This window comes from Adiantum capillus-veneris, chromosome 6, assembly GCF_014529385.1.
Source record: "Adiantum capillus-veneris isolate H3 chromosome 6, ASM1452938v2, whole genome shotgun sequence".
In the NCBI taxonomy this organism is placed as follows: Eukaryota; Viridiplantae; Streptophyta; class Polypodiopsida; order Polypodiales; family Pteridaceae; genus Adiantum; species Adiantum capillus-veneris.
In genome coordinates, this window is record NC_140936.1 from 172,005,198 (window position 1) to 172,021,874 (window position 16,677).

Here is a 16,677-nt window from a genome sequence, read left to right on the forward strand (position 1 = left end):
GATCCCTCATTTTAGTCATTTTTCTCTTCTTGTGGCACCCCAACAGGATTTTGGGATGACAGCAATAGAGGTATGGGTCTTAAGTGGTTACAGCCAATTACTTTTGAGCATGAATAGAGCCCTTCAAATCTCCATCCAAGTGCCACTTGATGTCCTGATACCTTATGCCAAACACCTCAAGTTGTTGGCAGCTGCTTTAATGAGATACATCACAAGTATTTACTCAAGCAAAGCAGAGGGTCAGAAATATGTCCTTGCAAAATGAGGAACTTAATGATATCATTTGCAAGAACAAGGAGGCGTGCGTCTACCTGTTGCCACATGGTATCAAGCCTAGCAAAGGAGAAGCGACTTTCAGCCTCTTTATTCAAACCAATCAGCCCAAGCATCACATTCATTTCAAGAAATAGATCAGGTTGATACTAGTTCTAGCAAATCACAGAGCATTCATTCATGCCCCTCTAAAATGACAATAAATGTATGAGCTAATTGAGCATACATAAATTTCCAAGATGAGCTTATGACACAAAAGCAAAACTTCTAAAAGTTGGCAGGTTTGAATTCTCACCCTGCTAGCCCTGACAACGCAATATACCGACTTTTTTCACAAACATTACTTAAATCGCGGCATCTACACCGCTGTGCTAGATTGCTCAAAAGAATCAAGCATCCCTTATTCATTTTGCACAGGCAGGCTCGCTGACAATGCGCCCACAGCCCAGGCACCAGTTTAGAACATATTACACTCTGGAACCACCATTTTCTTTACTAAGGCTAATTGTGGTAGTTCAATATCTACTCATCGCACGATATCCGATACTACTGCATATACTCCCTCAATATGAGAAGTTTGCAACACGCTCTGTAAACAAATTTACTGCACCTCAAGATCAAATGACTCGTAAAATCTACAAACATCATAAGTTCACTAAATCAGTGCCAAGGCCAAGGGGATTGCTTGTCCATGATAACATACGAGTACAGTGGCCGAACCTAGCGTTTTTCCTCGTTGAAACTGAGACCAAATCCATGTGGCCACCTACATGATGTACAGATCTCTATCTCTGAAAGCAGCAATAGCTGATTTTGAAAGGAATAAACCAGGTTTGAGAAATGCAGATTCTGTAAATCATGATCTAGAAAGGTGGCAAAATTTTATGTCATGCATAGCGTCTAAAAATGTGGCAAAAATTCAAAACATGGTGTGCCCTCAAATGAATTCTCCACTATTAATTAGCTACTAGGACTACACCAGCAGCCGCAGCCACACTGACTCTCAATAGCAAGAAAGTCACTGTGTGCTTTCTGACCACTATGTACACTACATTATTGGAAAATGTTCCGATAAAGTGAACTCAAATAAGACCGTAATAGCACTTGTCCACATTTCTTTCCATTCTCCAGTAGTGCTGACTACCAATTTGCGGTATTACTGGACTCACTTGCAGATGCTAAACGAAATCAGCCTTTTAACTCATAAATTTTACCTTTATTGCAAACTGCCACCTAACACTTCTCCAGTTACTCTTTGAGCAAAACCTTCTTTAGTTGACCACATCAACAATTACTCTCCTTGATTTAATTGATGCCCACTTCCACCTCTTGTAGTATCCTGCTTGGAGGAGGGCTAAGCTAAGTACAAACATCACTTTGAAGCCCATCTAAAATACAGAAAGGAAATAAGAATGAGTGTCACTTAGCTATCAAACTGCTGAAAATGAGAAGAAAGTAGGATAGTCAAGATGTACTTACTAGTTTTCGCTCCTCCATCTCAGGCTCGGCAGCCCAAGACAAGAAAGTTACGACATCCTTTGCCATCTGCAAGAGTCGTATTAATCAATTAGCTGACAAAAGCATTCATTATTGTTTACCGTGACGAGTTCGAGGAAAAAAAAGCATCTGTTCTTGTTTACCTTGACAAGTCCAAGGAACAAACCAAATACACCTCTAATAGAAGTGCAAGTTAGAGGGCTCCCTCATAGAACCTCCAAACCCTAGGTTGGAGGGGCATCTAGCGGAGGCTTTTGTGCCACATAGCCGCCCGCGTAGAGAGAGCTCAAGTCTGACCGGCTCAGATGGGGGCAATTTTTTCACTGGGGGGTGCTTCAACCGCCCCTTGCATTACGCAGGAGTGTGAACAGGCTGTAACCAGCTTCTTCAGCCAGTACCCTCAGTGCACAGCAGAAAGGGCTCTCCATCATTGCAGCCCTTTCAAGGGTCTATGGGAGGAGGGCTCTTATAAACTCATAGTAGCCACCATGAGGTCTTCCCCTCGGCCTTGCAAGAAGAGGGCTTACTTGTACTTCATGAAGAGATGTCACCTCGAGGGCCTCCCTTCATGATCATACGATCTCTCATCTCCCACGGCCAGGGGCCAAAGTTTTTGCCACAGTAGTAGCCATTACCAAGAATTCATAATGCCCAATAAGTGTACGAACAGCTCTGTTTATACTCAGTATCAAGGGCATTGTGTATCTGATAGCCATTCATTTGGAAAAGGTTCTCAATCGTAGTCTTGTTCAAGCATCGGTAATGTATCCTGTTCTCCCCTTCTAAACAAGTAGTATTTGCAGACCAGTCATGTAGAACCCTTGTATAGCAGGTCATTAAATTGTGGAAAGTTTCCTTATCCTTGTATTCATCTGTCCTGAATAGTAGTAGACTCTAGAGTTGGTAATCAACCCTTAGAGCACAAAACCTGAGCTAATCAGTGTACTCAATTGGTATGGTAGAATGTTCAGACATTCTGCTCCGTCCAAAGAGACGAATCTATCTGTAAACCTAGATTTTCAAAAAAGGAGAAACTGTTGATTGTTCAGGCAGCCTCATCCCTAGAGAAGTTACCTTTTGCTTTTCTCTTCGTTAGTGTTCCTTTGAATACATGGGATTCATCTAGAAGTTGGACGATGAGAAGTGTGTTTCTTTAATTGGTCGTCTTGCAATGTCCCGCAGGTATTCTCTTTATGGCCCTCTGCTCATGGACTTTCCCAGGTTTGATAGGTGCCCATTTTAATAAGATCAAGGAATCTAATAAAATACCTGACTTTCAGTAGCGGGTACTTCATCTTCATACTCAACAGCACCATCCACTAGCATCTTTGGCATCGCTATAGCCCCACCAGGGAAATATGGGTTATAATGTAACCCTTCCCTCACCTGCCCAAGTAGGAATCTCTCATATCACACCTCAATAAGCTTCATACTCATTAAACAACAGGATACTCTCCGTGCTTCCACAGGATAAGAATCATTACCGAGACTCCGGCTGGTGGATCACGATATCCAGTAAGAAGAGCAAACACGTAGTTTTGACCATTATGACGAGCCTGGCAATTACCAAAAAATTTGTAAATGCCAGCAAAAATTACATATCATGTCTCCGCACCCAGAGACTACTAACCTTTGTAATCAGACTTAAATCAGGAGGATATGCCCCTCCATTTGCAAATCTTGCTGCCTGCTCATTTGAATAAGGGCTGGGGAAGTGATCACTTGGCTTTCCCGGCCTCATGTACATCTCACCCTCATCATTGGGACCATCCTCAACTTCAATTTCTGCTGCAATAGCTTTCACCTCATCCTCTGTGTATGCTACCCCAATCAGATCGCGGAATGCCACGAATGACATGCTATGACAGGCAGCACACACCTGCTGATATACTTGATGCCCTCGCCGAATTCTGTTCTTGAACATGCCATAGTTCCACTTAACGTCAATAGCATGATTATCAGCTTACAAACTGAAGGAAAAGAAAAGTAGATGTATACGTAAAAGGACATACGATGCATGATCATAGGAACTTAAAACACCATTGTGAGGCCAAGGGTAATGTGGGGCTGGTAACCCATGCTCAGCTTCATCTGCATATGCCACACCTATAAGTCCTATCAAACCAGCGACACCTGCTCCTAAACAGCCCAAAGCTTTGGCAGATGGTCTTCTGCTGCTGTCTTCAGTATCATGTTGCTTGTTAGTGGCAGCAGCCACCTGCAGCACATTAGAAAGAAAAATGTTGGAAAATATAAAATTGCATTCTTCAGAATAAGGAGATACAATGCTGCCCACATAATGTAAGGAATGAATGGTCCGCAAGATAGATTCTAAAACTGACACATTTGAACGCTATTATCTATTGATGGAAAGATTTGTCTTCATTCTTGTCTTGGAAATTGACTAAGTAAAACTACAATCTGGTCTTGAATCTTGATTAAGTCAAAAACAGAATGAACCAAAAAAGCCCTACAAAGCATCTATAGAACAAGTTCAATGCATCAAGACAAACCTTCTGCATGTTTACAAGAAAGAACTCTGTTTTCTCTGAAACTATCACGTCAGTTACAGCAAAAGTCTTTTAGTGAGAAAGGGAATTTGGTGCATCATGACAGGCTCAAACGATTGACCAAAACATTGGCAATCTTAGATTTGAGTCAAGCACTCGTGGCCAAATCTCAAAAATATACTGATATTTACTATGCACAATTGAAAAAACTGAAGCTTCAGAATTGCCAAAAATCTGAGCGATGTGCAATACACCATCATTAAAATATGTACAAAACGCTAAAATATTGAGGAAGACAAGGGGGATGAAAATGAAGTCAAAGCTCCTGCATAAGGACCGAATGCCACATTGATGGGACTCCAGATCATCTTCATTTATCTCAAAAGATTGGCAGTGAAAGTTGGCACGCACAGCATGACAAATGCTCCCTAAAACCAGGTCTTTGTGACCAACCATCAATTACTTTATCTGCAAGCCAGAACTTTGGAAGACAATCAAAAGAACAAAAAACTACACTTTTTCACTTACACCCACATATAGCAAGACCAGAACTCGGATAAGAAAATGAAATGGAATGTACTATTATCGTCTGCAAAAGGCCAAAATGACCTATGAGACCAAAAGTTACAACCATCATATGTGTGATACCACTGTCTGGAACAAAGCTAAAGAAAAGATGAACTAAAAACTCAGAAAATGATATATATGCAGCAGGTGTGGCTAGGGCATCAAACAGTGACGAGGTTACAATACAAGGGATCATTTTTTAAATTGTAAAGGAGGGAGAGATACAAGGAGCAGGGAGGAATCATCCATGAACTTTCGCACAGGTCTTTGCAATATGGTACCTATCCCCTCCCAAATATAGAAGCGAGTAGGCCTTGCCCAAAATCTTGTGATGATAGCCTACGGATCTGTACGTGTAACAAACTTGGACACTCCAAATCAAGATTCTACCACAACACAGTAGAGATTCACTTCAAAACAGTCCACAGTTCACAATTGATTCAACACGACCCGACGGAGTTCCGTGCCTAGAGATATTGGCGCCAAAGACTGGCGCCCCTTTCAATATTTCTTTTTGTATTAATCTAAAAGGTCAAAGTACAAGGCAATGGGAGGGTTCTCACTCTCAGACTCTGCGTCCAAATGCTCTGCAGAGTGGGAGCCCTGCCCACGCTTATAAAGGTTTACAAGGGTTGCCAAAACTTCAAATCACCACGGCGTCGATCTGCTGCCTTTTTGTATCTTTCTTGAGATTTCTCAAAGCCTCCCGGACCTGTCATGTGACACATCCAACCCTATGTGTCCATGGACAAGCTACACCATAACAGGGTTTCCGTCAAGTCCATTCAGTCTAGATTAGTAGTGATCTGGCACTTTTGTGAGTCTGTTCGTAGACCGTGCATGCCCAGTCACTTAGCATAGATGCATATCCTCTGGTTGCACACCGCATGATCATAAGCATTCCCATCAAAATCCATTAGAATCAGTTAGGGGATTTTTCCAGTGCATTTAGCCTATTTTCCAACTTTTTGACGTTTTTCACTTATTAATTTAAGTGACTTTCCAACAAAAGTAGGTAGGGCAATTTGGGTAAGAAAATGTATAAGCAAACCAAAGCTAGCACTCGTTGGCAGATGAGCAAGGAGCACAACAGGCCCTAGGCAGCAAGTACTCCCCTCTCTCAGCAGACACCTCCAAGTCCCTTGGTGATTTCCATCATCCCCTACAACCTAGCGTTTTGATCATCGCCAACATCCCCTACAAGCTGGCATTTTTCAGCAAACCTCTCATCGCCACCTTTCCCCAACAGCTGGCATTTTTCCTACCATCGCCACAGGCTGCCCAATCCAGCGTTTTTCAGCTTTGAACATAGCAGACAAGGCAGCGTTTTCGGCATCAAGGACAGCAGCAAATTCAGCCCTAGACACTTGCAGAAGAACACCATTTTCAGCCTCCCAAAAACGCAGCCAGATCAGCGTTTTCAGCAGCCCCGAATCAGCCCCAGATTTTCAGCAATAGCGTTTTTGTGGACAGCAGTTAGAAGGTTGCAGATTTCAGCCCTTAAGTCATTGTCGTCGCCCCTGTCGTCGTCACCAACATAGTCCCAAGTTGCATCAGTTTCCATGCATCATCATTGTACCACTTTGTGCAATCAATCGTAGACCACTCTCGCCAACGAGAGTGGGTGGGGCCTTTGGAGGAGGGTTTTACAACGTCTCTGGTGTCGTATCTCTCTTCTCTCTTTCTCTCAGTCTCATACACATGCACACACAATATCCACTCACTTTGTTCGTGATCACAGCACTCTCCATAAAGAACGGAAGGCTCTCCCTTCCATCAGAACTAAAAGGAACCTTGAGCAATATGGATAACTCATCTTGAGAAAATACAGCATTCATTCCGTTGCACCTTACATTGGTATCAGAGCTTTGGCAATGTTCTGTATCACTCAAGGAAAGCACCACAAGATTTTTTATTTTTATTTTTTGCTTGTGGTCGCACGAACCCAAGTTCGCTTGGGCGTGACCATTCCTAATCGTATTTTTTGAAGAGTGACAGGAATCCCAAGAAAGAAGGGCTTGTCCAGCCTCCCCTTGTGTCTCTTTTTACTCATTGAGAGTGGACCGTGCACTTAGCGGCCGGCCAATCGACGTGAGGTGGGAAAAAGCAACCTTGGTGTGAGCGCAAGGCCGCCAAGGGGTGCGCTGGCGGAAAAGAGCAGAACTCGGGTGAAGAGAAGATCCTTCTCAAACGCGATTTGCAAGCAAAAGAACACCTTAAGAACCTCAAGAACCTCAAGACCCTCAAGAACCTCAAGACCCTCAAGAACCCAAGCTCCTCGTGAACTTAAGAACCAAAGATCATAGTGCATGGTCGTCACCCGAAGCGGAATGGATACTTCGCATATAGGTGATGACCATGAGAGAGGCGACGAAGAATATTCCCCACCAGGAGATTTTTTCGACCCCCCCCTTCGCCATCTACGCCACAAGTTGTACCAACTCCCATGGAGATGATGGTCAAGTCGATGTTGGACATGATGGCGGCACAACAAGAAGCGAATCGCGAAGCGACTCGCCTAGCGCTGGCACAACAAGAAGCGAATCGCATTGCGCTGGCCCAACAAGAAGCGACTTGATTGCTTTGAACCGCGAGTGCGAAGAACGAAATGAAAGAAATGCAATACAACAACAAGAAGCGAATCGAGTTGCGTTGGCACAACAAGAAGCAAATCGCCTTGCTTTCGAACACAAGCGCGATGAACGAAACGAACGAAAAGCAGAAAGGGAGGCCGAGCGAGGGGCTCAAAGAGAGCTACGCACTCAAGAATTGCTTCGACAAGTGCTAGCCTTGAAGTCGGAACCAGCCAAAGATCGTGGGAGTTCCTTAAGTGACGCAAGCCACGATGCAGATTCCAACAACCCAGTCACCGAGAAGTTGACTTTCAGTAAGTATAATGGTAAGATGGATGCTACGGTTATTCATTCTTGGTTGCATCAATTTAATGTTTATTTTGCGACAACTAAGAAAACAGGAAATAGCAAAGTTTTGACGGCAGCTATATACCTTGTTGGTGATGCCATCAATTGGTACCATGCATGGCAAGAGGCACAGCTAGCCGCGCACCTAGAGAAAGCCGACGAATTTACGTCCCTCTCCTTTAGTTGGGCTGATTTCCAAGACAAGCTCAAGGCGCGGTTTATGCCACCTCAGTACCTAGCACGATTGAAAGAGGATTGGCGCAATCTCAAGCAACATGGTATGCCAATCATGTCGTTTTCTAACCGTGTTTTGCAGCTCGACACTCAATTATGTAAATCGGATGATGAGCACAAAGAGGCTTTTCTCTTTGGGTTAGACGAATACATCAAGTTTGATGTCGAAGTCTTTGACCCCGCGGATCTCAACAAGGCGGTAGCGATCGCTCTCTCCCAAGAGATGAAGCACAACAAGGGAAAGCCTAAGGAGAACAAGTCTTCTCAAGGGACCTCTCAAAATTCTTAGAACACACAGAATGGTAAGAACGGTAAGAATGAAAAGAATGGTGATTCTTCCAGCCTATCTTCCTCTAATTCCTCAGAAAAGAACTCTAACAATGAATCTAAGGGTAAAGCTAAAGCACCTGCAAAACCTAAGCTAACCCCTGATGAAAAAGCTTCACAAGGAATTGTAGGAGGATACATCACGACTGAAGAACAAGTGATTTATGCTAAAGAAGGTAGATGTTGTCAATGTCACGTCAAGGGTCACATTAAGAAGGCCCGTCCTAAGACAGTCCCACCTAAAGAACAAAAGGCACCCACAGCAACCACAAGCACTATCACAAACAAGCCTGCATCTTCTCCTGACTCTGACACACACATTGATGAGTCTCTCATGAAGTGTTATGGTCATGTAAAAGGTCAGTGTTTTATCATATTGTTTGATCCAGGCAGTATGCATGATGTGATTAGTCCCCCTCTTGTTGAGAGAGCCCGCCTTGAGGTTAGTCAGAAATCTCCTCTCGAGGTTTCTGGCTTCGCTCCTAGTATGGACTCTCTCATCATGAAGGAGTGCCTTGATGTGATGTTTACCGTTCAACAAGCTTCTTTTAGTAGGAAATTCCTTGTGTTTCCTCTCTCAGGATGTGATATCCTTTTGGACATAAGATGGTTTCGTGAACTCAACCCTCTCATTGATTGGGAGGCTAACACTCTCACTTTACATGCCAAAACTGATTCCCTCCTCATCATTCGTACTGAGGAGGGCTTGCATTCTTTGCCTCTCATCTCTCATGTGCAGGTAAAGCGTGAATTACGACGAGGAGCACAAGCGGCATTCATCTATGCTGCTCCAATTTCCCAAAGCATTCAGGCTCCAGCTAAGTATTCAGAGTTGTTTACGAAGTTTAAACATCTCTTTTTGCAGGATGATCTTCCACCTCGTCTCCCACCCGAGCGGCCGGAGGACCGTTGCATCGAGCTTATGGAGAGAGCACAGGTTGTCAGTAAGGCTCCCTATCGATTGAACAAGACACAGGAGGAAGAGTTAGAGCGACAACTCACGGAGTTGGTGGCTAGAGTATTCATACGCCCTAGTGTAAGTCCTTTTGCTGCTCCTATTTTGTTTGTTCGCAAAAAGGATGGTTCGTCTCGTTTGTGTGTTGATTACAAGGCATTAAACAAGATGACCGTCAAGAACAAGTTTCCGATGCCTCGCATTGAGTATATCCTCGATAGGCTCAATGGGGCAAAGGTTTTTAGCAAGGTCGATCTCAAAAGTGGATATCATCAAGTACAGGTATTCAAAGGCGACATTTTCAAGACCGCCTTTCGCACCGAGCGAGGGCAATGGGAGTATATTGTTATGCCTTTTGGATTGACAGGTGTCGTGGGTACATTCAATCGTCTTATATTAGGTCGTTTCGACGATATGGTCGGTGTATGTGTGTTCATCTTTTTAGACGATATTCTCATTTTTTCTGCATCGTAGGAACAACATGAAAGAGATGTTGAAAGGGTACTAACTCGTTTGGATGAGTGTCAGTTGTACATTGCAGCTAAGAAGTCTGAATTTTTTCTTACTGAAGTCACTTATTTGGGTTATATCATTTATGCAGAAGGCGTCAAATTAGATCCCGCGAAGGTGGAATAGGTTCGTAATTGGGATTTGCCCAAAACTGCATATGATGTGCGTTCTTTTCTTGGTTTATGTCAAGCATATAATTCACACATAGAGAATTTTGCACGCATTGTTGCACCTATGACTGATGTTTTGAAAGGGGTAAAGACTCGCCGTCAGCCCATAGACTTGCCCGAGGCAGCCATTGAGGCTTTCGCAGCTCTCAAGGTTGCGGTGACAGAAGCACCGTGTCTTATCCTTGCCTCTTGGGATGATCCCTTTGAGGTATGGACGGATACGAGCAATGTCGCCATAGGCGCTGTGCTTCAGCAGCACGGTCGTCCTGTAGCTTTGCTTAGCCGGAAGCTCAATAGTGCGAAAAAGAATTATTCAGTTTATGATAAAGAACTTTTGTTTGTCATTCACTCTCTTAAGCATTAGAAGCATTTTCTGTATGGTAGAGAGTTTACAGTGCGCACAGATTATCAAGCCCTCAAGTGGCTCCAGTCTATGCCTAGTGCACATTGGAGTGATCACCAAGCGCGGTGGTCACAATTTTTTGAGCAATTTGGAGGTTTGATTATGTGCCTGGAAAAGTCAACCCTGTTGCAGATGCGTTGAGTCGCAAAGGACAGATTTTGGCTCTTGAGCCAAGGACCACATTTTCTATTCAGGGTGAGTCTTTTGAGAGCATGAAGAATCAGTATGCAGATTTCGAGTTTGGTAAGCATTGGTTGCAGGCTCTTGCTTCCCAAGGGCCAAGCAACTATCTCATTCGTGATGGATTGTTGTTTTTTCGTCAACGTTTATGTGTGTTGCCCTCTCTCAAGCCAACCATATTGCATGATGCACATGATTCTCTCACGGATGGGCACAGGGGAATGAACACCACATTGGAAAAAATTGAACGATTTTTTTATTGGCCTAAAATGCAAAAAGATGTGTTTCGTTATGTCACACAGTGCACTATATGTCAAAAAGTAAAAGCTCCTCGAGGTAAGCAGCAAGGCCTCTTGCTTCCGCTGCCTATTCCCCATGGACCTTTTCAGGATATTTCTATGGATTTTGTGACTACCCTACCACTAAGTTTGCATTCAAGGAACACTCAATGTTTAACAATTGTTGATCGTTTCAACAAATTTTGCATGTTAATTCCTTGTAAAGCCACAGTTATTGCACAAGATGTAGCAAGGTTGTTCGTTAAACATTGGTACCCTCTCTGTGGTTTGCCAAAGTCAATTGTTTCAAATAGGGATGTTAAGTTCACGTCCAATTTTTGGCGCGCACTCTTTGAAAATTTTGGCACTAAGTTAAATTTTTCATCGACTTTTCATCCACAGTCAGATGGTCAAACAAAAATTTACAATCAGTTGGCTTTTGATGTTTTAAAGTCATATGTACATGATCAGCAGTCTCAGTGGGAGCTCTATCTTCCATTGGTACAGGCTATTTTGACTAACTCTTTTTCTTTTGCTATTGATCGAACTCCGTATGAGGCAGCTTTTGGCCGTCCGTTCCAGTCACTTTTGACTCGCTCGGTTAGTCAAATGCCTGATGCCAATGCTGAAAGTCAGTCATTGGATGAGATTTCTGAGAGTGTGAAGCTTCGGCTAAGCAAGGCTCGGGAATCTTATTCACGGCAGGCTAATAAGCATCGTCAGGATGTTTCGATCAAGGAAGGAGATTGGGTGTATTTAAGAATCATGAAGCAACGTCTTAAGCAAGTTGGAAAGAAGTGTCCAAAGTTGTCTTTTCGTATGTATGGTCCATTTCCAGTCATTAAAAAGATAAATGAGGTTTCAATGAAATTGCACTTGCCTAACTCATGGTCAATGCACAACGTATTCCATGTTTCTTGGTTGAAAGTGTTTCAGGGAACACCTCCAAAGGACATTTTGGAAGAAGAAGAAACGGAGATCATCGATGAAGCTGAAGTCATAGAGCTCGAGCAAGTATTGTTGCATCGTTTCGCCATGGTTTGAAGAAGCAAGTGCGACAATATTTTTTGAAGTTCAAGGATCGAGGAACCCATGAAGCGGTGTGGATAGACGAAGAGTTCTTCAAGGATTATCCAGAGTTGTTGGCAGACTACAAGGAAGCCATGCAGCTCGGTACCAATACCTCACTTTAAAAAGGAGGGGATGTCACGTGACACATCCAACCCTATGTATCCGTGGACAAGCTACCCATAACAGGTTTTCCGTCAAGTCCAATCAGTCTAGATTAGTAGTGATATGGCACTTTTGTGAGTCTATTCGTAGACCGTGCATGCCCAGTCACTTAGCATAGATGCATATCCTCTGGTTGCACACCGCATGATCATGAGCATTCCCATCAGAATCCATTAGAATCAATTAGGAGATTTTTCCAGTGCATTTAGCCTATTTTCCCTATTTTTGGCATTTTTCACTTATTAATTTAAGTAAGTAGGTAGGGCAATTTGGGTAAGAAAATATATAAGCAAACCAAAGCTAGCACTCTTTTGCAGATGAGCAAGGAGCACAACAGGCCCCAGGCAACAGGTACTCCCCTCTCTCAGCAGACACCTCCAAGTCCCTTGGCGATTTCCATCATCCCCTACAGCCTAGCATTTTGATCATCGCCAACATCCCCTACAAGCTGGTGTTTTTCAGCAAACCTCTCATCGCCACCTTTTCCAAACACCTGGCGTTTTTCCTACCATCGCCACAGGCTGCCCAATCCAGCGTTTTTCAGCTTTGAACATAGCAGACAAGGCAACGTTTTCAGCATCAAGGACAACAGCAAATTCAGCCCTAGACACTTGCAAAAGAACATCATTTTCAGCCTCCCAAAAACGCAGCCAGATCAGCGTTTTCAGCAGCCCCGAATCAGCCCCAGATTTTCAACAATAGCGTTTTTGTGGACAGCAGTTAGAAGGTCGCAGATTTCAGCCCTTCAGTCATCGTGGTCGCCCCCGTCGTCGTCACCAACATAGTCCCAAGTTGCATCAGTTTCCATGCATCATCATTGTACAACTTTGTGCAATCAATCGTAGACCACTCTCGCCAACGAGAGTGGGGCCTTCGGAGGAGGGTTTTACAACGTCTCTGGTGTCGTATCTCTCTTCTCTCTTTCTCTCAGTCTCATACACTTGCACGCACAATATCCACTCACTTTGTTCGTGATCACAACACTCTCCATAAAGAACGGAAGGCTCTCCCTTCCATAAGAACTAAAAGGAACCTTGAGCAATATGGATCACTCACCTTGAGAAAATACAACATTCATTCCGCTACACCTTACAGGACCTTGGCAAAAGCCATGTCCAAATCCTGCGTGTATTCGTCGGCTTCAAAAATCTTATCTTTCATGCTTAGGAAGGGTGGCACCTACGTAGCACCTTCAATAATCTCAAATTGCGTCTCCCGTCGAAGAGTGTCTTGTATTATTGTAGGCAAATTCCACCAAAGGTAAATACTTTTCCCATTGAGTCTTCTGATCCAAAATGTAAGACTTCAATAAATCCAGTACCACTGACTTAGCAATTCCTGATTGCCCGTCAGTCTGCAGGTGGAAAGATGACGAGAGCTGCAACCGCGTGCCAATGTTCTCCTAAATAGCCTTCCAAAACAAACTCATGAATCTGGGGTCTCTGTCGGAGACAATCGTCTTAGGCATGCCATGTAATCTGCAGATTTGGGCCACAAATGGTCTCGCTAAGTAATCCGGCGTAACTGTCTTCTTCACTAGCTTGCTTGCTAAATCTATCAATAACAGTCCTCATACCATCGTGCCCACTCTGTGTTCTCGAGAGATCAAAAATGAAATCCATTGCAATACTTTCCCACGACCTTACAGGGATTGCTCCGAGTAGGTAATGTCGCCACTCAGTAAGAGCATGGATAACCGCCAAAAGCTCTCATAAATCTGTGTTGTCAATTCCGGCCTTGAGAACAATCGGCTCTCGTAGGCAATGACATCACCTTCTTGCATTAAGACCCCACCCAGACTATGACCACAAGCACCACAATATACTTCAAATGACTTCTGCAAATCCGGCAAAGTCAAAACTGGTCCTGTAGTCAATTTCTCTTTCAATGTCTAAAAGGCAGTCACCTTTGTGGGTCTCCACGAGAAAGGGACTCCTTTCTCGTGGAGACCCACGAGAAAGAGACTCCTTTCTGTCTCAAGATATGCAAAGGGAAAGCAACCTCTGCAAAACTTTCTAATGAACCGCCTGTAGTACGAACATAAGCCCAAGAAGCTTCTAGCTTCATGGACATTCTTCAAATCGACAATCACGGATAGTCTCTATCTTGGCCGTGTTGTAACAGACTTGGACACTCCAAGTCAAGAATCAATCGCGACAGCACCAAATAACCACTTCAAACAATTCACAAATCACAATAGATTTGCGTTGGTCGGGCGGAGTTCCGTGCCTAGAGATATTGGCCCCATAGACTGGCGCCCCTTTCGGTATTTCTTTTTGTATTAATCAGTTCAAAGTACAAGAGAATGGCTCGGGGTTCACTCTCAGACTCTGCGTCCAGATGCTCTGAGAAGTGAAGGCCCAAACCACTTATTTAAATGTTTACAAGGGAAGCCAAAAGCAGAGCCCCAAAAGCTTCAAATCAAAAGCAACTGCTCTCTCTCTCTCACAAAGAGTCAAAACTTGAAAGCAAAAGCATTCTCTCTCTCTTTCTCATTGCGTAGAGAAAAAGGAAGATTTAAGTCACTCAAAACCCACCAAAAAAAAAAAAACCCACCTCTGGGATTTCCAAAAATTAGGGTTTTTGGCAGAAATTAGGGTTTTTGCTGTCCGTAGCCACATCATCACTTTGTGACATACCTCCCTCTTGAAAGCATTGTGATCGACCGCGATTACGCCTGCAAAACCGACAAAAACCATAAACTGTCTTAGCAGACACTGACTGTTAGTACCTACATACTAGGAACACACATCTAGCACATGTACAAAATCGACAGTCACATCACACGACATCACAGGACATCACCAAACATCACATGACATTCAACATTCATTCGGATCTTAGACCATGATTTATCGGCAATGTAGCTAGCAATCACATCTAGGTCCAATCGGGACCTCATCGATGTTCGATTGAGTAACCCCTATTGCACCAAAATGCTGCAGTCATTTCGTCTATCAGTTCTTGCACTCAAAAGAAGTCAAGAACAAATCAGTATCATTATCAAGAATTCCATTTCATAAAGTCATCCAGCAGAATACTGTCAGCTCTCAGTATCCCTGAAGCTCAAAGAGACATCAGTGACTTTAGTATCAAAATCAAGGCATTTGTTGACAAAGGAGTGGAGTAACTCCCCTCTTGTCCATCCCAATGCACCAGATCTTCGGCCAAGCTGAATTTTTGGGTTCGTTCCGTTTGGAGTAGACTATGCTAAACCAAAACATCGAGGTAAAGTTTCACGATCCGAGGAGTATCTGCTAGGTCCTCCTCCTCCATCCACTTCGCATCAAATGCAGGAAAGTTCTTGAACTTAACCAAGAACAGCCTTCGGACTTTATCTTTAGTCTTCGTATCCACTTCGGGTTGCTCATCATGCTCCCCATCATCAGGCACATCAACTTTAAAAGGTTTCAAGAAACTCACATGGAATGCATTGTGAATCCTCCAAGTATCTGCAGTTTCAATCGAAAGAAGACATCATTTATCTTTTCAGTGATCTGGAAAGGTCCGTAGTATCGCATACTAAGCTTTGGAAAAAGCCTCTCCTTTCCCTTTTTCTTTCTTAGGGGTGCCTTCTCAAAAGTAAGAGCACCCAATCATCCTCCTTCAGTTTCAACTTGCGACGATGGCGATCCGCTGCCTTTGTCTGTCATTCTTCAGACTTCTGCAAAGTCTCGCGAACCTTGGCAAAAGCCGTATCCAAATCTCGCGAATATTCATCCGCTTCAAATATCTAATCTTTCGTGCTCAGGAAGGATGGAACCTTCGCAACACTTTCAACAATCTCAAATGGCGTCTTCCCCATCGAAGAGTGTATCTTGTTATTGTAGGCAAATTCCACCAAAGGTAAGTTCTTTTCCCATTGAGTCTTCTGATCCGAGATACAAGACTTCAATAAATCTAAAACCACTGAATTGGCAATCTCAGATTGCCCGTCAATCTGCAAGTGGAACAATGACGAGAACTGCAACCGCGTGTCAATCTTCTCCCAAATTACCTTCCAAAACAAACTCATAAATCTGGGGTCTCTGTCGGAGACAATTGTCTCAGACGTGCCATGTAATTGGAAAATCATCGTGATCATTTTGTGTTCTCGGGAGATCAAAAATGAAATCCATTTCAATATTTTCCCAGGGAGGGTGGGTATGGGTAAAGGTTGTAACAATTCCTGTGCCTTATGCCTGTCAAACTTGACCTTCTGGCATACTGCGCACAAACTCTTCCACTGTCTTTTTGAGTCTCGGCCAAAAGAAGTATCTCTCTACCCCTTCATGGTGGTAGCAATGCCGCGGTGACCCGTAAAAGGTGGACAATGGCATTCAGTCATAACCTTTTCCCGCAACGGCTGTGTAACGCACAACAGTCTTTCTCATCAAGTAGCCTTCCCGAAGGGAGTATCCAACTACTGTCTCCCAATCCCGTATCCGTGTGAAAATATCTGCAAAATCTGTATCTGTGACATACTGATCGACCATATCCTTGAAGCTCCTATGATGTATCGCGGAAATAGCAAGAACCAACGGCTTCCGAGACAAAGCATCTGCCACCACATTCTTCTGTCCCTGCACATGGACAATCTGGAAGTGAAATTGTGACAAGATGTTCGCCCATCGCATCTG

General features: G+C 43.6%; 1 protein-coding gene across 1 annotated transcript in view; it reads right to left on the reverse strand.

Annotated features, from left to right (window-relative positions):
* Nucleotides 1-1,143: 1,143 nt before the first annotated feature.
* The window catches only part of LOC147456712 (cytochrome c1-2, heme protein, mitochondrial-like), a 31,799-nt gene continuing 16,265 nt past the window's right edge, over nucleotides 1,144-16,677 (reverse strand). Inside the window, exons 2-7 of the mRNA XM_086515155.1 lie at nucleotides 3,783-3,988; nucleotides 3,401-3,680; nucleotides 3,255-3,326; nucleotides 3,040-3,156; nucleotides 1,753-1,818; nucleotides 1,144-1,661 (exon numbers count right to left, since the gene is read on the reverse strand). Coding sequence (XP_086371281.1) covers nucleotides 1,545-1,661; nucleotides 1,753-1,818; nucleotides 3,040-3,156; nucleotides 3,255-3,326; nucleotides 3,401-3,680; nucleotides 3,783-3,988 — 858 coding nt within the window. The 3' untranslated portion in view covers nucleotides 1,144-1,544. The remainder of the gene's footprint in view (nucleotides 1,662-1,752; nucleotides 1,819-3,039; nucleotides 3,157-3,254; nucleotides 3,327-3,400; nucleotides 3,681-3,782; nucleotides 3,989-16,677) is intronic.